Source organism: Acipenser ruthenus, chromosome 49 (genome assembly GCF_902713425.1).
Source record: "Acipenser ruthenus chromosome 49, fAciRut3.2 maternal haplotype, whole genome shotgun sequence".
Taxonomy (NCBI): domain Eukaryota; kingdom Metazoa; phylum Chordata; class Actinopteri; order Acipenseriformes; family Acipenseridae; genus Acipenser; species Acipenser ruthenus.
In genome coordinates this window covers 885,566-905,604 of record NC_081237.1, presented here as the reverse complement: position 1 = coordinate 905,604, position 20,039 = coordinate 885,566, and the positions used below count along the sequence as shown (strand labels likewise).

Below are 20,039 nucleotides of genomic sequence, written 5' to 3'. Positions count from 1 at the left end.
ATTAAAATAGCTTCTCAGCTCTTACTACCACAATGGGCATCGTGACAACGGCTGCTTCTGTTGCTGTGGTTGAATTAATTAACAAAGGGGTAATCTTTAGTCGAATCGTCTCAACCCTGGGCAGGATCTCGGGGGCTGTGGCTATGTTTGGTTTAGGGGTGTTAAAGTCTGTTTACACATAGTTGCCGACAATAATTGATAGCAATTTTTTTAATCTACATTTGGCAATGTATTGCTGGAAATCTTGCCGGTACATTCAACATGTAATGTCCAGCTTCCTATATAATACTGGCACATCCAGGTGTGGCATATGATACATACTTTAATTAAAAAGCATATCTTGATATCGTCTCTAATTACACGCTCTACTTTTTATTTTTCCGATGCCAAGAACACAAACAAACATAACAGGAACATGAAAGAATACAATAAAACTTAAAATAATTGGACATACATAAATAAAAGGGGGGGGGGGGGATTAGTGAGATGTGTTTCGTGGTTTGTCAAATTTAACCACGGATTAAGTAAATTTATATATTTTTTGTAACACCTGCAGCCTATTGGTGTTATTTATAAACTTTTCAACTATACTCTTAATATCACAAATGTAGCCGTTACGCCACTAGGGGGGGGGGGGGGTTGTTGTCATATTTGGCGAAATAGCAATCTACTGTTCTTTAGGTTCTCTCTCCCAGCAGCCCCGTAATGCAGAATGCCAGTATCTGATATATGCTGAGCACTTTAATGATTCCTTAGATTAGTGTCAGAGATTGACGTCTTAGGATGTCTGAGTAAGTAACAAGTTAATCGTTCACATTTACCAGTGAATGTCTGGAGAATATGGATAATCTTTGTTCTGGGTGTTATGTTGGTGTTGGTTTCAAAAAAACTCCAAAAAATGAAATGAATTTATTTATTTTACAGAACGCACTTACAACACAATTTTCAACAAAGCGCAAGGGCTCATCTACAAATGATCAACTGTCATAACACTGGGACTCCCTGTATCCCACAGTTCCATGCACAATGAAGGGTGGACGAACCAGCAGTGCTAATAGACTGATTGTCATATTCAGTTTCTGGGTGAAGCAGGAGGGTGTACAATATTTATTGAATTCTTTTTTTTGTACTTTTCTTTAGGATGAACACAAAAACGAAGGCAAAAGAAACTACTGAGAACCAAGCAGAGCAATAATAAAACACAACAACAAAAATGAGACATCACCCATGTGATTTATTTCATTCCTTACTCCTCCCCACTCCTACTTTTTAGCATGATCTGTTTGATTTTATAATATTATTTTTCTTTTTCTTTTACCCTCTTTGAACATCAACAACAACAAAAAAAATCCTCCAAAAAATCCTTCTCTAGATGTTTTCAGTTACAAGTGTCACATAGGCTTGAACCTCACTGACAATGTCATCATAGGCGTCGCAAGGTGGTTTCAGAACCGAGAGGGTCTCTTCCAACAACTGTATGGCTTCATCGAGACTAATTCGCTGGCTCCCCGATGTACTCAGAAGCTTAGTGAGTTTGTCGCTGCTCTGTACTAGGTCGCCCAGGGTAAGAGAGCAGAGTGGAAGGCCCTTGAGCTGCTCCACTGGAGGTGCCACATTCCCCAGCTCACTTTTGGCCAGTAGGACAGCGACCAGAGGACCACAGATTTTCCCCAACAGTCCCAAGGTGCTCTCATTGAGTGCCTTGACCACCGCAGCCTTCTCTTTCAGTGACACCCCAGAGAAGGCAATCTTGTCATACAGGGCGGGTTCGATACTCTTTTGGACATGTCTGTCCCTCCGTTCGGCGACGTGGGAGATCTCAGACATAACTTGGCTCACCCTGACACAGCTTTCCTCAATTCCTTCGCTTTCTTTCGCTGAGACTGGGGAGATTTGTTCATCTAGGTGAGTGTTGAGGATTCCCAGGGCTTTGTTGGTGATGGTGTAGTATTTGTGGAGATAGTGGTGGAGGCGCTGGGCAGAGCGAATCAGCTCCTCTTCTTTTTTTTTATCTCCAAAGAACAGCGACAGCATCCTGGTGGTTTCTGTTAGTAAAGAGGAAATGCACTGCAATTATACAATAAAGTAATGCACTTGTGTTGTATTGGCTGTTGAATATTACACATCACCTTTGCGGCTGACACCTCTTTAACAAGACAAGCTTTTGTTTGTGATATGCATTATTTGCTTCAGGTAGTTTTGCATCTATCCTACAGGTTTAATGGTGGAACAAAAGTATTCAACAGTGACGTATTTCCCATTGACATTTCATCATTTACAAAATTCTAGAATGTACCACTTTAGTTATGAGACAATGCGGGAATCCATGGAAAAGATGAGAGTGCATGAGTTGATATTTGCAGGGATCTTTCACAATAACAAACTCCAACACCAAAAGGTTTTAATCTAGTCAAAAGCAGATGCCTATTGCTCTAATACTGCTTAAGGGGTGTTCACAATGAACAACGGATGGCCCCTGCTGAGGTTAAGATTGAGTCTTTTTTAACAAAAATGTTCAAATATACAATGAAGAGGATTGAGAGCAGGGATAGGAAGAGCATGGAAGAAGGGAGGGAGGACATATGGATGAATAGATCAACTGAAATTCAGATTATATGAATAAAAAACTCAACTGATTAGTATCTTTAGTAAACTTTAATGTTGAAAAACAGAAAAATCTTGAATGCAATATAGAAAGAAAACAATCACTGAAGTACCATTTAACATTCAAAACAGTTTGATCAAGAATTACCACTTTCTTAATCAGTTTCTTATTAATCCATATGTAAAGATATCAGGCATGGATTACCAGAGTAACTGAAAATCATGATAGTGTAGATGATCCAGTACTAATGAATAGAGCTAGATACGCAACAATTCAAAGCTAACCTAAGGATGGTGACCGTTAGTTCCCTTCCTCTTGCATCATTTCAATTTTAATCTTGACATAAGTTATATTATCCTGGAACTTTTCAGAAGCAGGCCTGAATTCATCCAAAGCTTTCTTATACTCTTCCAGGGCCTGTTCAAGTTGATCTCTGTCTTTTGCCCCCAAAATGGCTTGGATCATCATATCAACGCCCATGAACAGCACCCCTAAGCCCAAACTGAAAAAAGCCCCTGCACACGCTTTAGCACATGTGGATATTACGTTCACAAGTATCCTTCCACTTTTGATTAGGTAACAAACTACAGTGGCGGACACTAAACTTAAGGCACCCAATGATCCACTGAGTATTAATTGAATTTGTTTCAAGTCTTTGATGCTGGGTGACAGGGTTTTCAGTTTCTCATATAAGTCAGGTTCCAGCTTCTCCTTCAGCTTCTCCTCGATCTTCTTTACTTCTGCCTGGATCTCATGCATGCGTTGTATCATCACCTCGCAGTTCTCCTTAATGGTGGCGTCGTTGTTCAGGTATATCGGACTAAAGGACAAACCCAGGTGCTTGTCAAGAATTTCAATGAGCTGGTTAGTGGCTCGGAAGTTGTTCTTCATCAACTCCCGAAGCTCTTGGTTTCTGCGGATGACCTCCTCCCTTTTAGCAGGGTTATCAGGGAAGAAGACGTCACTCCAAGACATTTTTCTTTGTTTATTTTGAGTTCTTGAAATGAAGAGAGAAACATATATTTAGGAAATTGTGCAAGGGCGGCACTGATTTAAATGCAAGAAGAGACTAATAGGTTAAAGGAGAAGTAAACGTATTGAACACAAACTGTTTGATATATTATTACAGAAATAAATGATACAGATCAACTTCAGATGTTTGACATCACGGAAACATCCAGTATCACGCGCATTATATTATTACTTATTGCGTTTAATAGAGACCAGGCAATTATTTACAATATTTGCGAGCCGACCCGGCTTTTAATGCAGACAGGCGATTATTTGAGAACCGCCAATTATTTGATGTTGTACAGTATTTACACTTAATTATTGTAAAGTTAATTAGGTTAAGTTACAGATAGTAGAGTTTAGTTAAAAAATAGACGCTTTGAATTAAAACACAATTTGAAAATAATATATTTCAATTAGAAATTAGATTTTATAGACATTTTCCAAATGTTTGGTAAATTATACTGCATCCAATTTAATAATGTTGCACAGAACGCATTTTCCAGTTTTGCATTTGCAGGCAGCTGGTTTTGTTTGCTTGAAGATACTGTTACATTTGAAAATAAAATAAAGGGAATACACTATTATTGTTATTATTGCTGCACAGGGTACAAGCAACAATATTAAATTTAGCAAAATGCTACACGTTCATTTTTTTCCTGGTTAAACACTCATGAATAACTGAAGAAACCCAACGAAATAGTGCCATTTTCTGTAAGGTGACTTTGTTTTCTACAGTATCTTAAGCTGTGTCACTATAGGATGGAAAAGGGATGCTCTCTTTCTTAAATTTTCAATTTGTTACTGCGGATTGAAAAGCTTACTGAAGTACGCAGAAATACAAACGTAGTTAAATATGTCAGTAAATGTGACTTGTTAAGATGGTTATGATAAGTTCCCACTAGCTGGTGTGCTAATTACTCTTCAGATGAGTTCCACTCGAGTCACTTGATTGACATTTTGAGGTTTGCAATTCCTGATACGACGAAACCACTCCTCTTGTAGTTTTATAAAGTATTTCTTGCGTGAGACCACGTGACATCCTGCTGCACCAAAGTGCTGTCCATAAGCCGCCATATTAAAGACATTTTATGATGGAGTTAGAAAAAAAAAAATTATAAGTTGTCAGGATGTTAACAGGGAAAGGGATAAAAGCAGATGCTTTACTTATGCATTCATACCAACACATTAGGCCATACAACAACATTTTCTACAAACTGCGATAGTTGCTCTTTAAAGGAGATATTGGACTGGAGTCAAATTTAAAGCAAATAACAGGTCCCGATGTAGATATTTATATTCTGAATGCATTCCTATTGTTTACAATTAAACAACGCTTTGCAATTAGATATATTAAACAGTGTACTAATTCATGACATTATCGCATGTTGACCTTGCATTCGAGCCAGGTACCGGATGTTAGTCGACTTTGAATTCCGGAACTTGGTAATCATTGTACAGCCGGGTTTGCGCTCCTGATTATGGCAAGCTGCGTTACAAATACCTGATGGTAGACGGTACTGTAGAATATGTATCATGTTACGTTTCTGTAATCATTTTAATACAGCGTTCGTCATTGCCTTGTAACCTTTGCTCAAGTTATAATCCAAAATTGTTGTCTGGTCCTCCATATTCAAATGTTAAATGTAACTCCTCAAATAGATTATTGACGTAATCTGTTTGGATGTAAAGTCGTATAGTTGCTATTTAAAATAGCATTGAATATTTGTGTTTAAAATAATGTCAGAAATTAAATGAACGTGACAGTAAAAACAATTACCCACATGCAGAGATCCCCATGGTGTGTTAATAAAGTAACTTACCAAACTTTGCTGCTACTGAAACCTCAAATTCTGAATGCCACGACTGCCCTGAAACCATAGCACAGGATGAGTCTTAGGGAATCTCCATTGCCAGAATGCAGGCTCAGACCACACAAGAAAGCTGACTATGCCAAATTTCACAGAACCGGTTGCAAGTGAATAAAAAAGGGCCATCAATGGAGTCACAGGTGTTAGTTATTTGTTGTTAAAATATAAATACATATACAGACGTGCTCAAATTTGTTGGTACCCCTCCACAAAAAACGAAGAATGCACAATTTTCTCTGAAATAACTTGAAACTGACAAAAGTAATTGGCATCCACCATTGTTTATTCCATATTTAATAGAAATCAGACTTTGCTTTTGATTTTTTATTCAACATAATATTGTAAATAATAAAACAAATGAAAATGGCATGGACAAAAATGATGGGACCACTAACCTAATATTTTGTTGCACAACCTTTAGAGGCAATCACTGCAATCAAACGTTTTCTGTAGCTCTAAATGAGACTTCTGCACCTGTTAACAGGTAGTTTGGCCCACTCTTCCTAAGCAAACTGCTCCAGCTGTCTCAGGTTTGATGGGTGCCTTCTCCAGACTGCAAGTTTCAGCTCTTTCCATAGATGTTCGATAGGATTCAGATCAGGACTCATAGAAGGCCACTTCAGAATAGTCCAATGTTTTGTTCTTATCCATTCTTGGGTGCTTTTAGCTGTGTGTTTTGGGTCATTATCCTGTTGGAGGACCCATGACCTGCGACTGAGACAGAGCTTTCTGACACTGGGCAGTACGTTTCGCTCCAGAATGCCTTGATAGTCTTGAGATTTCATTGTGCCCTGCACAGATTCAAGGCATCCTGTGCCAGGCGCAGCAAAGCAGCCCCAAAACATAACCGAGCCTCCTCCATGTTTCACTGTAGGTATGGTGTTCTTTTCTTTGAAAGCTTCATTTTTTCGTCTGTGAACATAGAGCTGATGTGACTTATCAAAAAGCTCCAGTTTTGACTAATCTGTCCAAAGGACATTCTCCCAGAAGGATTGTGGCTTGTCAATATGCATTTTAGCAAATTCCAGACTGGCTTTTTTATGTTTTTCTTTCAAAAGTGGAGTCCTCCTTCTTCCATGGAGCCCACTTTCGCTCAAAAAGCGACGGATGGTGCGATCAGAAACTGACGTACCTTCACCTTGGAGTTCAGCTTGTATCTCTTTGGCAGTTATCCTTGGTTCTTTTTCTACCATTCACACTATCCTTCTGTTCAATCTGGGGTCGATTTTCCTCTTGCGGCCGCGCCCAGGGAGGTTGGCTACAGTTCCATGGACCTTAAACTTCTTAATAATATTTGCAACTGTTGTCACAGGAACATCAAGCTGCTTGGAGATGGTCTTGTAGCCTTTACCTTTACCATGCTTGTCTATTATTTTCTTTCTGATCTCCTCAGACAACTCTCTCCCTTGCTTTCTCTGGTCCATGTTCAGTGTGGTGCACACAATGATACCAAACAGCACAGTGACTATTTTTCTCCATTTAAATAGGCTGAATGACTGATTACAAGATTGGAGACATGTTTGATACTAATTAAAGAAACTAATTAGTTTGAAATATCACTATAATCCAATTATTTATTATCTTTTCTAAGGGGTACCAACAAATGTGTCCAGGCCATTTTAGAATATCTTTGTAGAATAAGCAATAATTCATCTCTTTTCACAGCTTCTTTGCTTTATTCTATGACATACCAAAGGCATGCAAGTATACATGATAAAATAGCTTTTAATTTCATCACTTTTCAGGAGGAATGAAGCATTATTTCAATGAGCTGTAAGGGTACCAACAAATTTGAGCACTAGTAGGCTACGAGTTTCAGTGGAGTTACGGAAATGCAGCCGTGTAGAATTAAAACAGTTGCTTACAGGGTTGGGAGCAAATTGGTGTGCTTTTGGTGCCCACAACCAACCAAATCCCACAACTTCAATCACGTCTGGAGACATTCTCAGTGATGTGCTTGACAGAGGCTCCTGGAAGGCAGCACACTGTTGTAGTAAGGGGGTCTAAACTGCGAACTGAACTTGCTGTGTTTCTCAATATGGAGTCCCCAACAATCATGGCCTCCCTTCTTTTTGCTTCCTGGCCAGCACTGTTTATAGGGTCCTGGATGTTGTTTCTTTCATTCTCTTAATGTTGGTTTTGGTCATCTAAATGTTGAAGTGGCTCAAATTTGTTGGATGTCTGGATTTGTGGTGGTTGTGTTTGACTAAGTTTCTTTTTTTCCCTGCTTCTGCCTATCTGAACCCAGCTGTTTCAACTCTCTTCCACCAGGGAGATTTAAATCTATCACACTAATTACATAATTAGACCAATTAAGTCACTAAAGATATGGCTGGAACAAAAACCAGAAGACACTGCGGCCCTCCAGGTTTTACATACCTGCTCTAGAGGGCAATAGCAGTTAAAGTGGGTTTGTTGCAACTGAGAACATTTTTAGTTCACAGCTGGAGACTATCTTCTGCTGCTTTGTTCGTTGCAATTGGTATTTAACCTGCCTACTAGTTTAGTATGGATCTGCGTACTAACCACAAGATCATCCCCAGTTAGTATCTCAGGTGATGAATTAAGGTGAGGGGCAACAAGTATTTAACATTGAATAGTGACTGAGTTAATAGTGAGTTCTGATTTGGTAACAGGATCCTGTTCTGGTAAAGCATTAGGATTTTATAATACATACACACACACATTCTAACCATTATTTTTCCCTTTTTCTTTTTGCATGGTTTCTGGACCTTGCTTCTACCTGCTTGGACCTAATCATTCTCCGGTTAAGTAACTTTGGTTTCCACACAGGATTACAGGGACAAGTCCATGGCAGATTCAGTTCCATGAATGTTCACTCTCACGATCCCCATATGAAACGTCTTCAGCAACCTCAATGAAACAGATACCCAAGTTGTTGCTACAGAGCTAGTGTACAGTTTGTATGTATTTAATCTTATATAAGACTTACAGAGCATGTATTTTCAATTATGAAGGCAGAGATCTCAAGGTCAGCAAAGTGCGATGTCTGAGATTTTTTTTTTGTTTTCTTGATGATGAGGGCAACCTGCGTATTGAAATAACTAATTTATTAAGGGCTTTATATATCACGTTCTGCAGCTGTCAATACAAAGAGATCCACAAGATGACAATAGATAACCTTATATCAAATAACACTATTGAAGTTATTTATGAATCTGCCTCAGGGTCATTACAATTCACAAAATAATTTAAAAATTGAAAATAAAAACTCTGGCACAGAAGAAGTCCAATCAGGGCAGAACTTTGTTTTTTGTCTTGTCAGTTCCCTTGAATTTCCTCTTTCCCGACATTTTTCTGAAGCACTGCTTCACTGCTACAGAAGCTACCATTAGGGAGGTAGGTACAAGGTGTGGTAAGTAATTCTATTGGCTGTAATTCTATTGGCTGTTGTTTCAGGCATTATTTACCTTAACCAATTGAAATCTCATTAGTTTAGATAGTATAAATGGCATAATTGCAGCCAATTCGTTTTATACATACACAACACTTTTGGATGGAGAAAATTAGGAGAAAAAGTATTTCATTTGCAAATTGCGTGAGATTTTCGTGTCTGGGCGTGAGAGCGTGAGACAAGGTCCAAATGCATAGGTTTTGAGGTGTCTGTGAAGGAAGCAGTACTGAGATGCTGATGTCCGAAACGCAACTAAAAATAAATACTAGCTCGAGTTCTCTAATGTAGCTAATAAGCGGCTGCATTGGAGTTATTATTATTATTATTATTATTATTATTATTATTATTATTATTATTATTATTATTATTATTATTATTACATTTAGAAGACACCATTATCCAAGAAAACTCAAAGGGTTTATCAAGCAATATAATACGATCTATTATAAAAACAACATTACAACATAACCTCAACGTCCCTGTCACTCGGCCACTCGAAGCTGAGCGGTCTTCCAGGATTTTATTTTAAAAATGACCTCGTAAAGTATTTGATTATCCATTGCAAGTTGTTTTTGTTTTTTTTTCCTGGTTCGGCCGTCTGGCCTCAATCACTCAAGAGCAGTCTTACTTCTTGGTACGTTTGTTACTTCTGTTTGCAAGAGCAGCTTATACCATGTATTGAAAGAGAAAACAAAAGCAACACTGTCAGTTGAATGTGTATTGAATGAGTAATAAAGAGAGGGTGAAACTGCCATATTGTTGTGCATTTGTATTTAATCTTCTTATTCGTACTTCGGTAGTCACTTTAGACTTATGAGGATTCTTAAAGAGTGGACTTATATTTGTTGACTGGCTCTATTAATGTCTTTACGCCTCTGCTTCAAGTGCTTACAAGCGTGTTAGTTAATGAAAAGGGGGTTCACTTTATTTTAGGGGGCCTGTTCACTATGAACTAAAGTAGTTACATGTCCTTTCTTCATGACCTGTAGCTCTGCACAACGTTTTGAAGGGTGAACCGCACACACAACTAAGACAATTTGATGAAGACGAAGGGAGTCAGTTTTGGGGTTTGAAGGTAAGCCTGTACATGTCTGAGTTCATGCAGCATATTTACCATGTGTAAAACGGATCACCCTCACTCGGGTTCGTTGCCCCTTTAAGAATGTGACCCAGACACGAGAAATTGATTTTTTTTCCAGCGCTCACGCGCTATTTTTTAATAATCACAAAAGTAAATAAAACAAAGTACACAAAATAAACACCTAGCTCTTCTGAGCATTAACTACACATGCAGGAACCTAACTATTACAGGACGGCTAAGCCGTTTCCCTGTTCCAACAAAACTCAACCACACAGGTTTGCACTGTACCTTTTCTCGGGACTGCCAGGAAGCAGAGCACTCCTTTCTGCCTCCTTCCATTCAGCAGCCTCGAGCAGACTGCTTGCTCTCTTTTTAAACCCCCGCACCTGGGCTTAATTTCCAATAACGCCCAGGTGCGGATGATAATTAACAATAAAACAATTAAACAAATTAAATGAAACAATAAAGCAAACAACCAAACAAAAGTACATTCTCTCGCAGGGAGGTTTTAACCCCCTCCCTGCTGTTTCTCATAACCCGCTATTTTACACATCCCCCCCCTTGTCTTTACAAGACACAGGCCACGAGACGGCCACCTCCTCCCCTAAAACATAACCACCCACCCTCAAGTCCATAAATGTCCTTTCTTGCCCTCTTCCACGGGCAGGCTTGAGGGTGGATCGGTCCACATCCCGGCTCAGCCAGGTAAGGACCGCGCACCGGCGACAAGGGGACCCAACGGATCGACAGGGGCGACCGGAGCGTAGACCGTGGCACTGGAGGATGCAGCAGTGGGCAGAGATCTTCCCCTGGGAACCGGCGCAGTGATGTCCGATCACCCAGGGGAAGCGAAGCAGCGAACAGGGGGAGCGACAGCGACGTCTGGCAGCAGCCCAGCGACGTCTGGGTGCTCGGGAAGAGCGGAGCAGGGAACCAGGGGAAAAGCTGTGGCCAGTGCTGCACACTCCTGGGCTCAAGGTCCAGCGCAGGAAGGTCCGGGAAGACCGTCCGGGTGTCCTGGAGCAAGGGGTGAGGGACTGGACGCAGCGGTGCCGGACTGGACCGTAGGGGCGGTGGTCGGGGCTGTGGTGGAGGTATACTTTCCACCTCCCCCCTGGGCTCCGGAAGCGGCGGCTCCTCCCCTCTGGGCTCCGGAAGCGGCGGCTCCTCCCCCCTGGGCTCCGGAAGCGGCGGCTCCTCCCCCCTGGGCTCCGGAAGCGGCGGCTCCTCCCCTCTGGGCTCCGGAAGCGGCGGCTCCTCCCCTCTGGGCTCCGGAAGCGGCGGCTCCTCCCCTCTGGGCTCCGGAAGCGGCGGCTCCTCCCCTCTGGGCTCCGGAAGCGGCGGCTCCTCCCCTCTGGGCTCCGGAAGCGGCGGCTCCTCCCCTCTGGGCTCCGGAAGCGGCGGCTCCTCCCCTCTGGGCTCTGGCAACGGCAGCTCCTCCCCTCTGGGCTCTGGCAACGGCAGCTCCTCCCCTCTGGGCTCTGGAAGCGGCAGCTCCTCCCTTCTGGGCTCAGGAGACTGTGGAGCTACGCTAGCCTGCTCCCATTCCAGGAGTAACCGCTCCAATTCTGTTGGCTCCCTCCTTTTCACTGGAGCCAACCCCATCTCTCTCCCCCATCTCTCAAGTTGCTCTCCCTGAGCAACGGCATTCTTGGTGATCTGCTCGATCAGCTGTAGTAAATCCATTTTCTGGGTCTTAGGGGCGCCCACACTCTCTGCCACCAAATGTAAAACGGATCACCCTCACTCGGGTTCGTTGCCCCTTTAAGAATGTGACCCAGACACGAGAAATGGATTTTTTTTTCCAGCGCTCACGCGCTATTTTTTAATAATCACAAAAGTAAATAAAACAAAGTACACAAAATAAACACCTAGCTCTTCTGAGCATTAACTACACACGCAGGAACCTAACTATTACAGGACGGCTAAGCCGTTTCCCTGTTCCAACAAAACTCAACCACACAGGTTTGCACTGTACCTTTTCTCGGGACTGCCAGGAAGCAGAGCACTCCTTTCTGCCTCCTTCCATTCAGCAGCCTCGAGCAGACTGCTTGCTCTCTTTTTAAACCCCCGCACCTGGGCTTAATTTCCAATAACGCCCAGGTGCGGATGATAATTAACAATAAAACAATTAAACAAATGAAATGAAACAATAAAGCAAACAACCAAACAAAAGTACATTCTCTCGCAGGGAGGTTTTAACCCCCTCCCTGCTGTTTCTCATAACCCGCTATTTTACACATGACATTTAAACCTGACCAAATAAAAACTTTCACACACCTGCTAATCCCAAATTATAATCCCAGTATTGATGTTGGGTTCCCTCTGTGATAGAAGCAATAATCCTCTAACAAAATGAAAAGAAAAACACCTGCAGTACCAGGTTTCTTGTGTGTGATTACAGGGGGTGTCAAAACTTTGATTTCGTCCATAATTTAACATCTTAGTAATTAAGGTATTGACTGTGGAAATAGACAATAGGTCTCTGAACGAACCCTTTTAATATCACTTAAGTAACTTTTAACAGAAGAAGAAAATGCTGATTTTTAGGTTTACTCTTTGATTATTTATCATGAATAGGTGCCACCACACCTTTTAGACCATAACTTTACATTGTAACAAGTTAATTCAGTAACTGATTTATTAACTGTGAGAAATGTTACAAGATATGACTTAACAAATTGGTATGCCACCGATTATTAATAGAATAGCATATATTGTTTTATTACTATGTTTACTACTATGTGTGTTAATAGGTAAGTGCTACTACAACATTTACTCCATAACTTTACATTATAGCAGATAATTTACTAAGCCATGTATTAACTGTGAGAAGATTTACTATAAATCAAGTAATCAATGGTCTAATAACTGTTAACTATTAACAGACCAGTAAGTAATGTTTATTAATGTAATATCTACTCATTTGTTAATAGTTAATAGGTGCCCCTTAAAAAAGTGGTTTTCAATCCTGGTCCTGGAGTTACCCCTGTGTCTGCTGGCTTTCGTTCCAGCTGAGTTATCAGTAACTTAGTTGAACGCTTATCTGAACTACCTCTGCCTGTTTAAGGGAGGAAAACCACTGAGAAAGGCAAAATGAGATCAATTAAGGGTTCAATTCAGTAGTTAAGAGCTTGGATGGACCAAAAACCAGCAGACACGGGGAATCCAGGACCAGGATTGAGGTTGAAACATGTTTGTTTTATTTTTACCCCCATTCCGAATCATTAGAATAAAAAGAAAAACTCCGAAACTTTAAGAGGTTTTTTTTTCTTCTTCTTCTTTTTCTTGACTTTGTTGTTTTGAGCGCCGCCACCCGAATCTACCCTTAACCAGTATCGTTGTGGGGGGTCTACGCACATGTTCTGCTGATTTTTGGAAACTTTGAATAAAAGTGCAAGATTGTTCACTTATACTAACCCTTACTTTCCACAACATAGAGCAGTTTGCAGTGTGGAAGCACATACATGTGCATTCAAAAAAAAGAAAAAAAAGTAATGTGTCTTTCCTATACCAGCAAGTCATTCTAGCATTTTATCACTGTTCAGTAAATGAGGCACAACTTGTGTTGGGAATAAAAAAAACTACACAAACATAAGACTGACCGATTCAGTTTGTCAGTCTAACAATTCCTGCCACCCTGTCTTTAAATGAACACAGCTCACCTGGTTCTCTGTTGGATGTGTGTCGGTTGTCGTCTCGGCGTCAGGCTGACTGTGGGTCAGGCTCGGGTGATCCACTGCTCTTATACACAGTGAGCTGTGCTGGTCCAGGTTCACTCTCCTTTCCTGGAATCTGAGTCACGGTCCCCTCCTCCTCCTGCTGGTACAGTGCCCCATTTCCTGCTTCCTCTTTCTGCAGTAATCAGAAATCGGTGATGGAAAAGTACAGTACACACAGGGTGCTGAACTGGAACAGGTCCAGGTTCACTCCCCCTTTCCTGGAATCTGAGCATGAGCCTCCTTCTGAAGAAAGCTTTGCACAATCCCCCATTTCCTGCCCACTCCTCCTACAATGATCCTGCAGTACAATGTGTTTAATGATGCAATAAAGCCATGTTGTTCAGAGGGTTAACACATAATGGCAAACACAAAAAAACATGTCATGTTACCATTTCAAAACAACTAATGAACACCAAAACCACAAATTCACTTTAACACTTCAAACAGTCAAATGGTTTAACAAATAGTTTCATACTTTACATGTTCAATGAATCCAAAAATCGAAGTCCATCTCTCACTTAAGACGTTTCCCTTCAGTATTCCCTTTACACACTATCTTAGCAGACAAGAAGTGTAGGCTCCTTTGTCTTCCTGTCAAATACATTTTGATATTTCCAATTAAGGCTTAATAGTCATTGATACATAACTGAATACACATTTTAAAAACAATCAGCTCATTATGTTTGAAACTAGAAAGAATAAAAAAACACTACCATTGAAACATTACACATTTTTTCCTGCATTGGATATCAAATCTAATTGCAAGAATTCCAAAGACCAGTGCCAAGGAGTTCAGTAAGCAAAACCAATTTATTAACAGCGCTGGGAGATCTCCCTGCCAGGCAATTTCAATGAGACAAAAATAAAAGCAAGTGAAGCAGCAGGGTCAGGTAAAAATGCAATGTATGTGGGAGATACAAGGGTCCCAGGGGTCTGTCATAAAAGTACTTGCTGAGTGTCGTAGTTAATCACATTTAGTTTATAACGAACAGAAGTTGTCTGTACTGCTATTCATGAAATGATCTGTGCGGAGGTATGACACAGGCCTGGTTTTTGGGATGGAACTGCATAACGGTCTCGCATTTTGATTGGTCCATTTCTGTCACATGAATATGTCGTCACACGTTCTGAATGCTGTCTAGATCATTTTGAATGACCTTTGCTGCTTCAGCAGTGTTTGCCGCTCCTCCTATTTTTGTGTCGTCTGCCAATTTAACGAGTTTGCTTACTATACCAGAATCTAAATCATTAATGTAGATTAGGAATAGCAGAGGACCTAACACTGATCCCTGTGGTACACCACTGGTTACCTCACTCCATTTTGAGGTTTCTTCTCTAATCAGTACTATCTGTTTTCTACCTGTCAACCACTCCCTAATCCATGTGCATGCATTTCCTTGAATCCCTACTGCGTTCAGTTTGAGAATTAATCTTTTATGCGGGACTTTGTCAAAAGCTTTCTGGAAATCTAAATAAACCATGTTATATGCTTTGCAATTATCTATTTTCAATGTTGCATCCTCAAAAAAGTCAAGTAGGTTAGTTAGACACGATCTCCCTTTCCTAAAACCATGCTGGCTGTCTCCCATGATATTGTTACCATATAGGTAATTTTCCATTTTGGATCTTATTATAGTTTCCACAAGTTTACATATAATAGAAGTCAGGCTTATTGGTCTTTAGTTACCTGGTTCGGTTTTGTCTCCCTTTTTGTGGATCGGTATTACGTTTGCTATTTTCCAGTCTGTCGGAACAACCCGTGTCAAGAGACTGTTGCATGATCTTGGTTAGCGGTTTGTAAATAACTTCTTTCATTTCTTTGAGTACTATTGGGAGGATCTCATCTGGCCCAGGGGATTTGTTTATTTTAGGAGCTCCTAGTCCCTTTAACACTTCTGCCTCTGTTATGCTAAAGTTATTTAAAATTGGATAGGAACAGGTCGACATGTTGTCTGTGTCCTCCTTTGTAAAAACCTATGAAAAGTAATCATTTAATATATTTGCTATTTTTTTTCTTCATCTATGATTTTGCCATTTGTGTCTCTGAGACATTTAACCTCCTCTTTGAATGTTCTCTTATAATATTGTTATAATATTGTAAAAATATTTTGGAATTGGTTTTAGCCCTCTTAGCAATATTGATTTCTATCTCTCTTGGCCTTTCTAACTTCCTTGACTTGTGTTTGCAGTCCCAAGTACTCTTTCTGTGTACTTTGTTTTTGGTCCCTTTTAAATGCTCTGTAAAGTGCCTTTTTTCACTGAATATTTTTTTAAATTTATCTATTAAACCATTTTGGCCATTTTGTTTTAGATTTAGAATTGTCTACTTTTGGGATGTGATTGTTTTGACGGCCTTTTGTAAAAGTGAAGGCCTTTTGATACCCAGCATACACTGCAATACCCAGCAAAGTTATACACTGATATTCTGATAGCACAGCAATTCAAATGAAGTTTGTAATTGGTTGTGTTCCTCAAATACACAATAAAAAGTGATATTTATAGGGTATACAGTTATACAGCGATACAGTGGTTTCTGACATCTAAGAACAGGTACTGCGAGCATCTGGATTCATCCCCAGAGGTACTCTATAGCCTCCTAGGACATTCACAGCTTGTTTGACACCCTCTTGTAGTTGCCCGTTTCTGCATGTAGAGCAAAATGCTGTTTGTCAATCTCTCTTTTTTCTTATAAATCTTTGCAAGAATCATTCCAAAAACACTTGAATCAGTTAGGGACTACTAGTCTGACACTACAGGCCTTTAAATTGCAGTACCAATTTGCAAGTTGCTAAGTGGTTGCGTTCCTCAAATTTGCACTGCAAAGTGATATTTTAAAGAATAGGGTATATAGTGCTTTTTTTCGCCTCTGCTCGCTTTTGGTGCAAAACTATGCTCCGATACACTCAAGCTGATACTGTGATCACAAAACACTTGAAATGGACTTAAATTTGTGCTTCTGTTGCATAAATACACTACAAAATGTGCACATTTCAGGTCTTATATATAATGGACATTTTTTGTATGTGTTTTGCTTTAGGAAATCGTGGTGGGAAGGGGGGGTGTCCCCCTGTCGTACCCCATGAGTCCACAAATCCTGGGCCAACAAACTCGCTAGTAATCTCTTTAGATGCACAACAGTATTAGCTAAAGAAAATGGGGTCCTTCGAGTTCGTACGACCCACGACCCGCCATTGGCTGAGCCTTACCACGATGATGTTTTTATAATGGGATTTGCCATAGGGAAGGGGGTGGTCTCTTATTGTACCAGTATCTCCACGACCCCTGGGCCAACAAACTCAGAAGGGCACAAGAGTCTTAGCTAAAGAAAGTCATCGGCCACGGGTTCATACGCCACCACACCGCCAGATGGTGGGCGTTGCCCCAAAGGGGTTTTATTATGGGATTTCCCATAGACATTTTTCAGGGTGCGATATCTCGGGTTCCGGAGGTCCCCAAGACTTGAAAATCGGTACGGAGGTCCACCTCGGGACCTCTGTCGATCCCTCCAAGCGATGTGTCCCCAGCTAGAAAGGACACCAGTTTAGACTTTTTTTGCCAACCTGGAGCTCAAAAGCTATTGGAAATGCAACCCTGACATGCCATCATGCTGAAAATGTGTAAAATTGTTGAAAATGTAGCATTTGAAAACGGGTGGCTCCCTGTGAAAGAGGGCCCCAGACAGGACCCAAGGAAGTTCAACCCGCTTTCTAGGCCCCAGGGTCATGGAGATATGCCCCCGAAAAGGGTAGTTTTTGGACATTTCTGACAGGGCGTATCTCGGGTTATTTGGGGGTTAGGAACTTGATTTTTTTTGCAGCGGGACCCCATGAGGCCCCACACAAGGAGTCACCATTTGCATGGTTCAGATGCCAGGACGGCTTGGCGAAGTGAATTTTTCGTCATGACATGAGTTTTTGGGTGAACCACCACACCGTTTTAGGGGGTGGTTTGGGGTGCTCCCCTGAGTCTATATCACTTCGAATGGTGGTTGTGGGTGCTCTGGTTCGAGAGATATGCCTGAAATGTGTTTTTCAACCCTGCCATTGACATGAATGAGGATGAACGCCCTGAAAATATTTTTTGCAAAGAATTGCTACAAAACTGGGCATGTTACATTCAGGCTGGTCTAGAACCCTTCGAATGGCGGTTGTAGGTGCTCTGGTTCGAGAGATATGATTGAAAATGTGTTTTTTAACACTGCCATAGACATGAATGGGGCTGAATACCCGAAAATATATTTTGCAAAGAATTGCTACGGTGGGTGTATGCGTGCAGGGGTTGCATGGTGGTGTGTGCGTGCAGGGGTTGCATATTGGTGTGTGCATGTAGGGGTTGCATGGTGGTGTGTGCATGTAGGGGTTGCATGGTAGTGTGTACGTGCAGGGGTTGCATGGTGGTGTCTGCGTGCCGGAATTGCTTGGTGGTGTGTGCATGTAGGGGTTGCATAGTAGTGTGTGCATGTAGGGGTTGCATGGTAGTGTGTGCATGTAGGGGTTGCATGGTGGTGTCTGTGTAGTGGTTGCATGGTGGTGTGTGCATGTAGGGGTTGCATGGTAATGTGTGCACGTAGGGGTTTGTGGCAAAGTGCCCCGCCCCTGTGTGCATTTGTGTGTTCTGTGTTGTGTATATGCGTGCGTATGTTAATGTTGGTGTATAGATTGGTACACGGGATATAAACGGGTCTGTGTTTCACGTGTGTTTAAAGTGTATAATTATATTTAGGCACGAGGATGGCACATCACTTCACGTGCAGATAAAATGTGTATAATGTGTGGCACGGGGTTGCACGTAATGAATTCACGTGCTGGGATTCAAGTGAGTAATTAATTAGTAATTGAATCCCAGCACAACAGTATATATAGATGCACAGTTTCACTCAGTCGGGGTTGGTGTTCGGTGAGTGGAGAACGGGAGAGAGAGAAGGAGAAAAGAAAGTCAAAAGTAAAGTAAAGTAATTAGTGTTTTCACTCACCGTGTTTGTCCGTTTGTCTGTTCACTGTTTAGTCTGTTTTGTGTGTCTCTTTATTTTGGCGTATAGTGCCGTGTCCCGTGTTTTTGTGTTTCAAACCTTTTATTTTCTGTTTATTAAATGCTGAGCGCGATCACGCGCCCAGCTTATACCAAACCACATCTCTCTGTGTATTCCTTCCTGCTTCCGGTCTGACGCCACCCACTCTGGCCGTCTTTGTGACACGTGGTGTCATCGTGGGATAGCCGCGCCTCCAAGCGTCAGACCAGGAGGGGTCTGGAAAAAAAAAAAAAAAAAAAAAAAAAAAAAAAAAAGTCAATGGCAGAAGACGCCATCAAACTGCGGGGCTGGTTCCTAGAGAATGCTGGGCTGGAGGCCCAGTCTCTGCCCATAATCGTCCGGGCCCTGTGGATGATGGACAGTGAGAGATGGGAGGCCTATCAGGAGGAACACACCCCAAACACCTTGGAGGAAGGTGTGGAGTTTCTCCTCAGCTACCTGGAGGCAACGATAAAAGGAACAGCAGCCCAGGTAGCAGGCCCACCAGCAGAGGGTGAATGCCTGCTGTCCCCATCTCCACCAGCAGAGGGTGAGTACCTGCTGTCCCCATCTCCACCAGCAGAGGGTGAATGCCTGCTGGTTTTGCCTCCACAGCCCAAATGGGAGGAGCCTGAGCGTCCACAGCCCAAGCGGGAGGAGCCTGAGCGTCCACAGCCCAAGCGGGAGGAGTCTGAACGTCCTACGCCTGAGTGGGAGGAGCCCGAACATCCTACGCCTGAGTGGGAGGAGCCCGAACGTCCTACGCCTGAGTGGGAGGAGCCCGAACGTCCTACGCCTGAGTGGGAGGAGCCCGAACGTCCTACGCCTGAGTGGGGGGAGCCCGAACGTCCACAGCCCAAGAGGGGGGAGTCGGTGCGTCCACAGCAAAAAAAAAGGGAGGAGTCGGTGCGTCCACAGCCCAAAAGGGAGGAGTCGGTGCGTCCACAGCCCAAAAGGGAGGAGTCGGTGCGTCCACAGCCCAAAGGGAGGCAAGTCGGGGCTTCCACAGCCCTGGGACCCAAGCCACCAGCAGAGGGAAAATGCCTGCTGGTTCAGCCCCAAGAGCCGGAAGGGGAGGGGTTACAGGCTCAACCCCCTGAAAATTTTTGGGGGGGAGAAGGGCAGGATGCTGGTGTCCCCCAGCAGCCTCTCGCTATGCTGCTGAAGGCAGCACGGCGCGCACATGCCCAGCCGCCACAGCAGAGGGAGCCAGCACCGCCAGGAGCAGAGGAGCAGGAGCTGCCTCTGCCTCCGCCACCACCACCGCAAGGAGCAGAGGAGCAGGAGCTGCCTCTGCCTCCGCCACCACCACCGCAAGGAGCAGAG

At 42.4% G+C, this 20,039-nt stretch overlaps 1 protein-coding gene and 1 long non-coding RNA gene across 4 annotated transcripts in view; one reads left to right on the top strand and one right to left on the bottom strand.

The window, feature by feature from the left end:
- The window catches only part of LOC131721844 (uncharacterized), a 33,335-nt gene extending 32,118 nt beyond the window's left edge, over nt 1-1,217 (top strand). The window contains exon 3 of the long non-coding RNA XR_009319930.1: nt 1,141-1,217. This is a non-coding gene — a long non-coding RNA (uncharacterized LOC131721844). The remainder of the gene's footprint in view (nt 1-1,140) is intronic.
- LOC117970308 (single-pass membrane and coiled-coil domain-containing protein 3-like) lies at nt 797-13,808 on the bottom strand. Of its 3 annotated transcripts, XM_059014883.1 has the most exons (3): nt 13,649-13,805; nt 5,440-5,487; nt 2,058-3,602 (listed from the first exon to the last, which is right to left on the bottom strand). In XM_059014883.1, the coding sequence occupies exon 3, from the start codon at nt 3,578-3,580 to the stop codon at nt 2,906-2,908; it is 675 nt and encodes a 224-aa protein (XP_058870866.1). In that variant the 5' UTR covers nt 3,581-3,602; nt 5,440-5,487; nt 13,649-13,805; the 3' UTR covers nt 2,058-2,905. The 3 variants fall into 3 exon arrangements, with proteins under 3 accessions (XP_058870867.1, XP_058870866.1, XP_034774025.1); XM_059014884.1 differs by lacking the exons at nt 2,058-3,602; nt 5,440-5,487 and adding an exon at nt 797-2,045 and having other exon boundaries at nt 13,649-13,808; XM_034918134.2 differs by lacking the exon at nt 5,440-5,487.
- Between the last annotated feature and the right edge of the window lie 6,231 nt (nt 13,809-20,039).

Coding starts and splice junctions, on each gene's coding strand:
- LOC117970308 (XM_059014883.1), bottom strand. CDS start 3,580: ATGTCTTGGAGTGACGTCTTCTTCCCTGATAACCCTGCTAAAAGGGAG.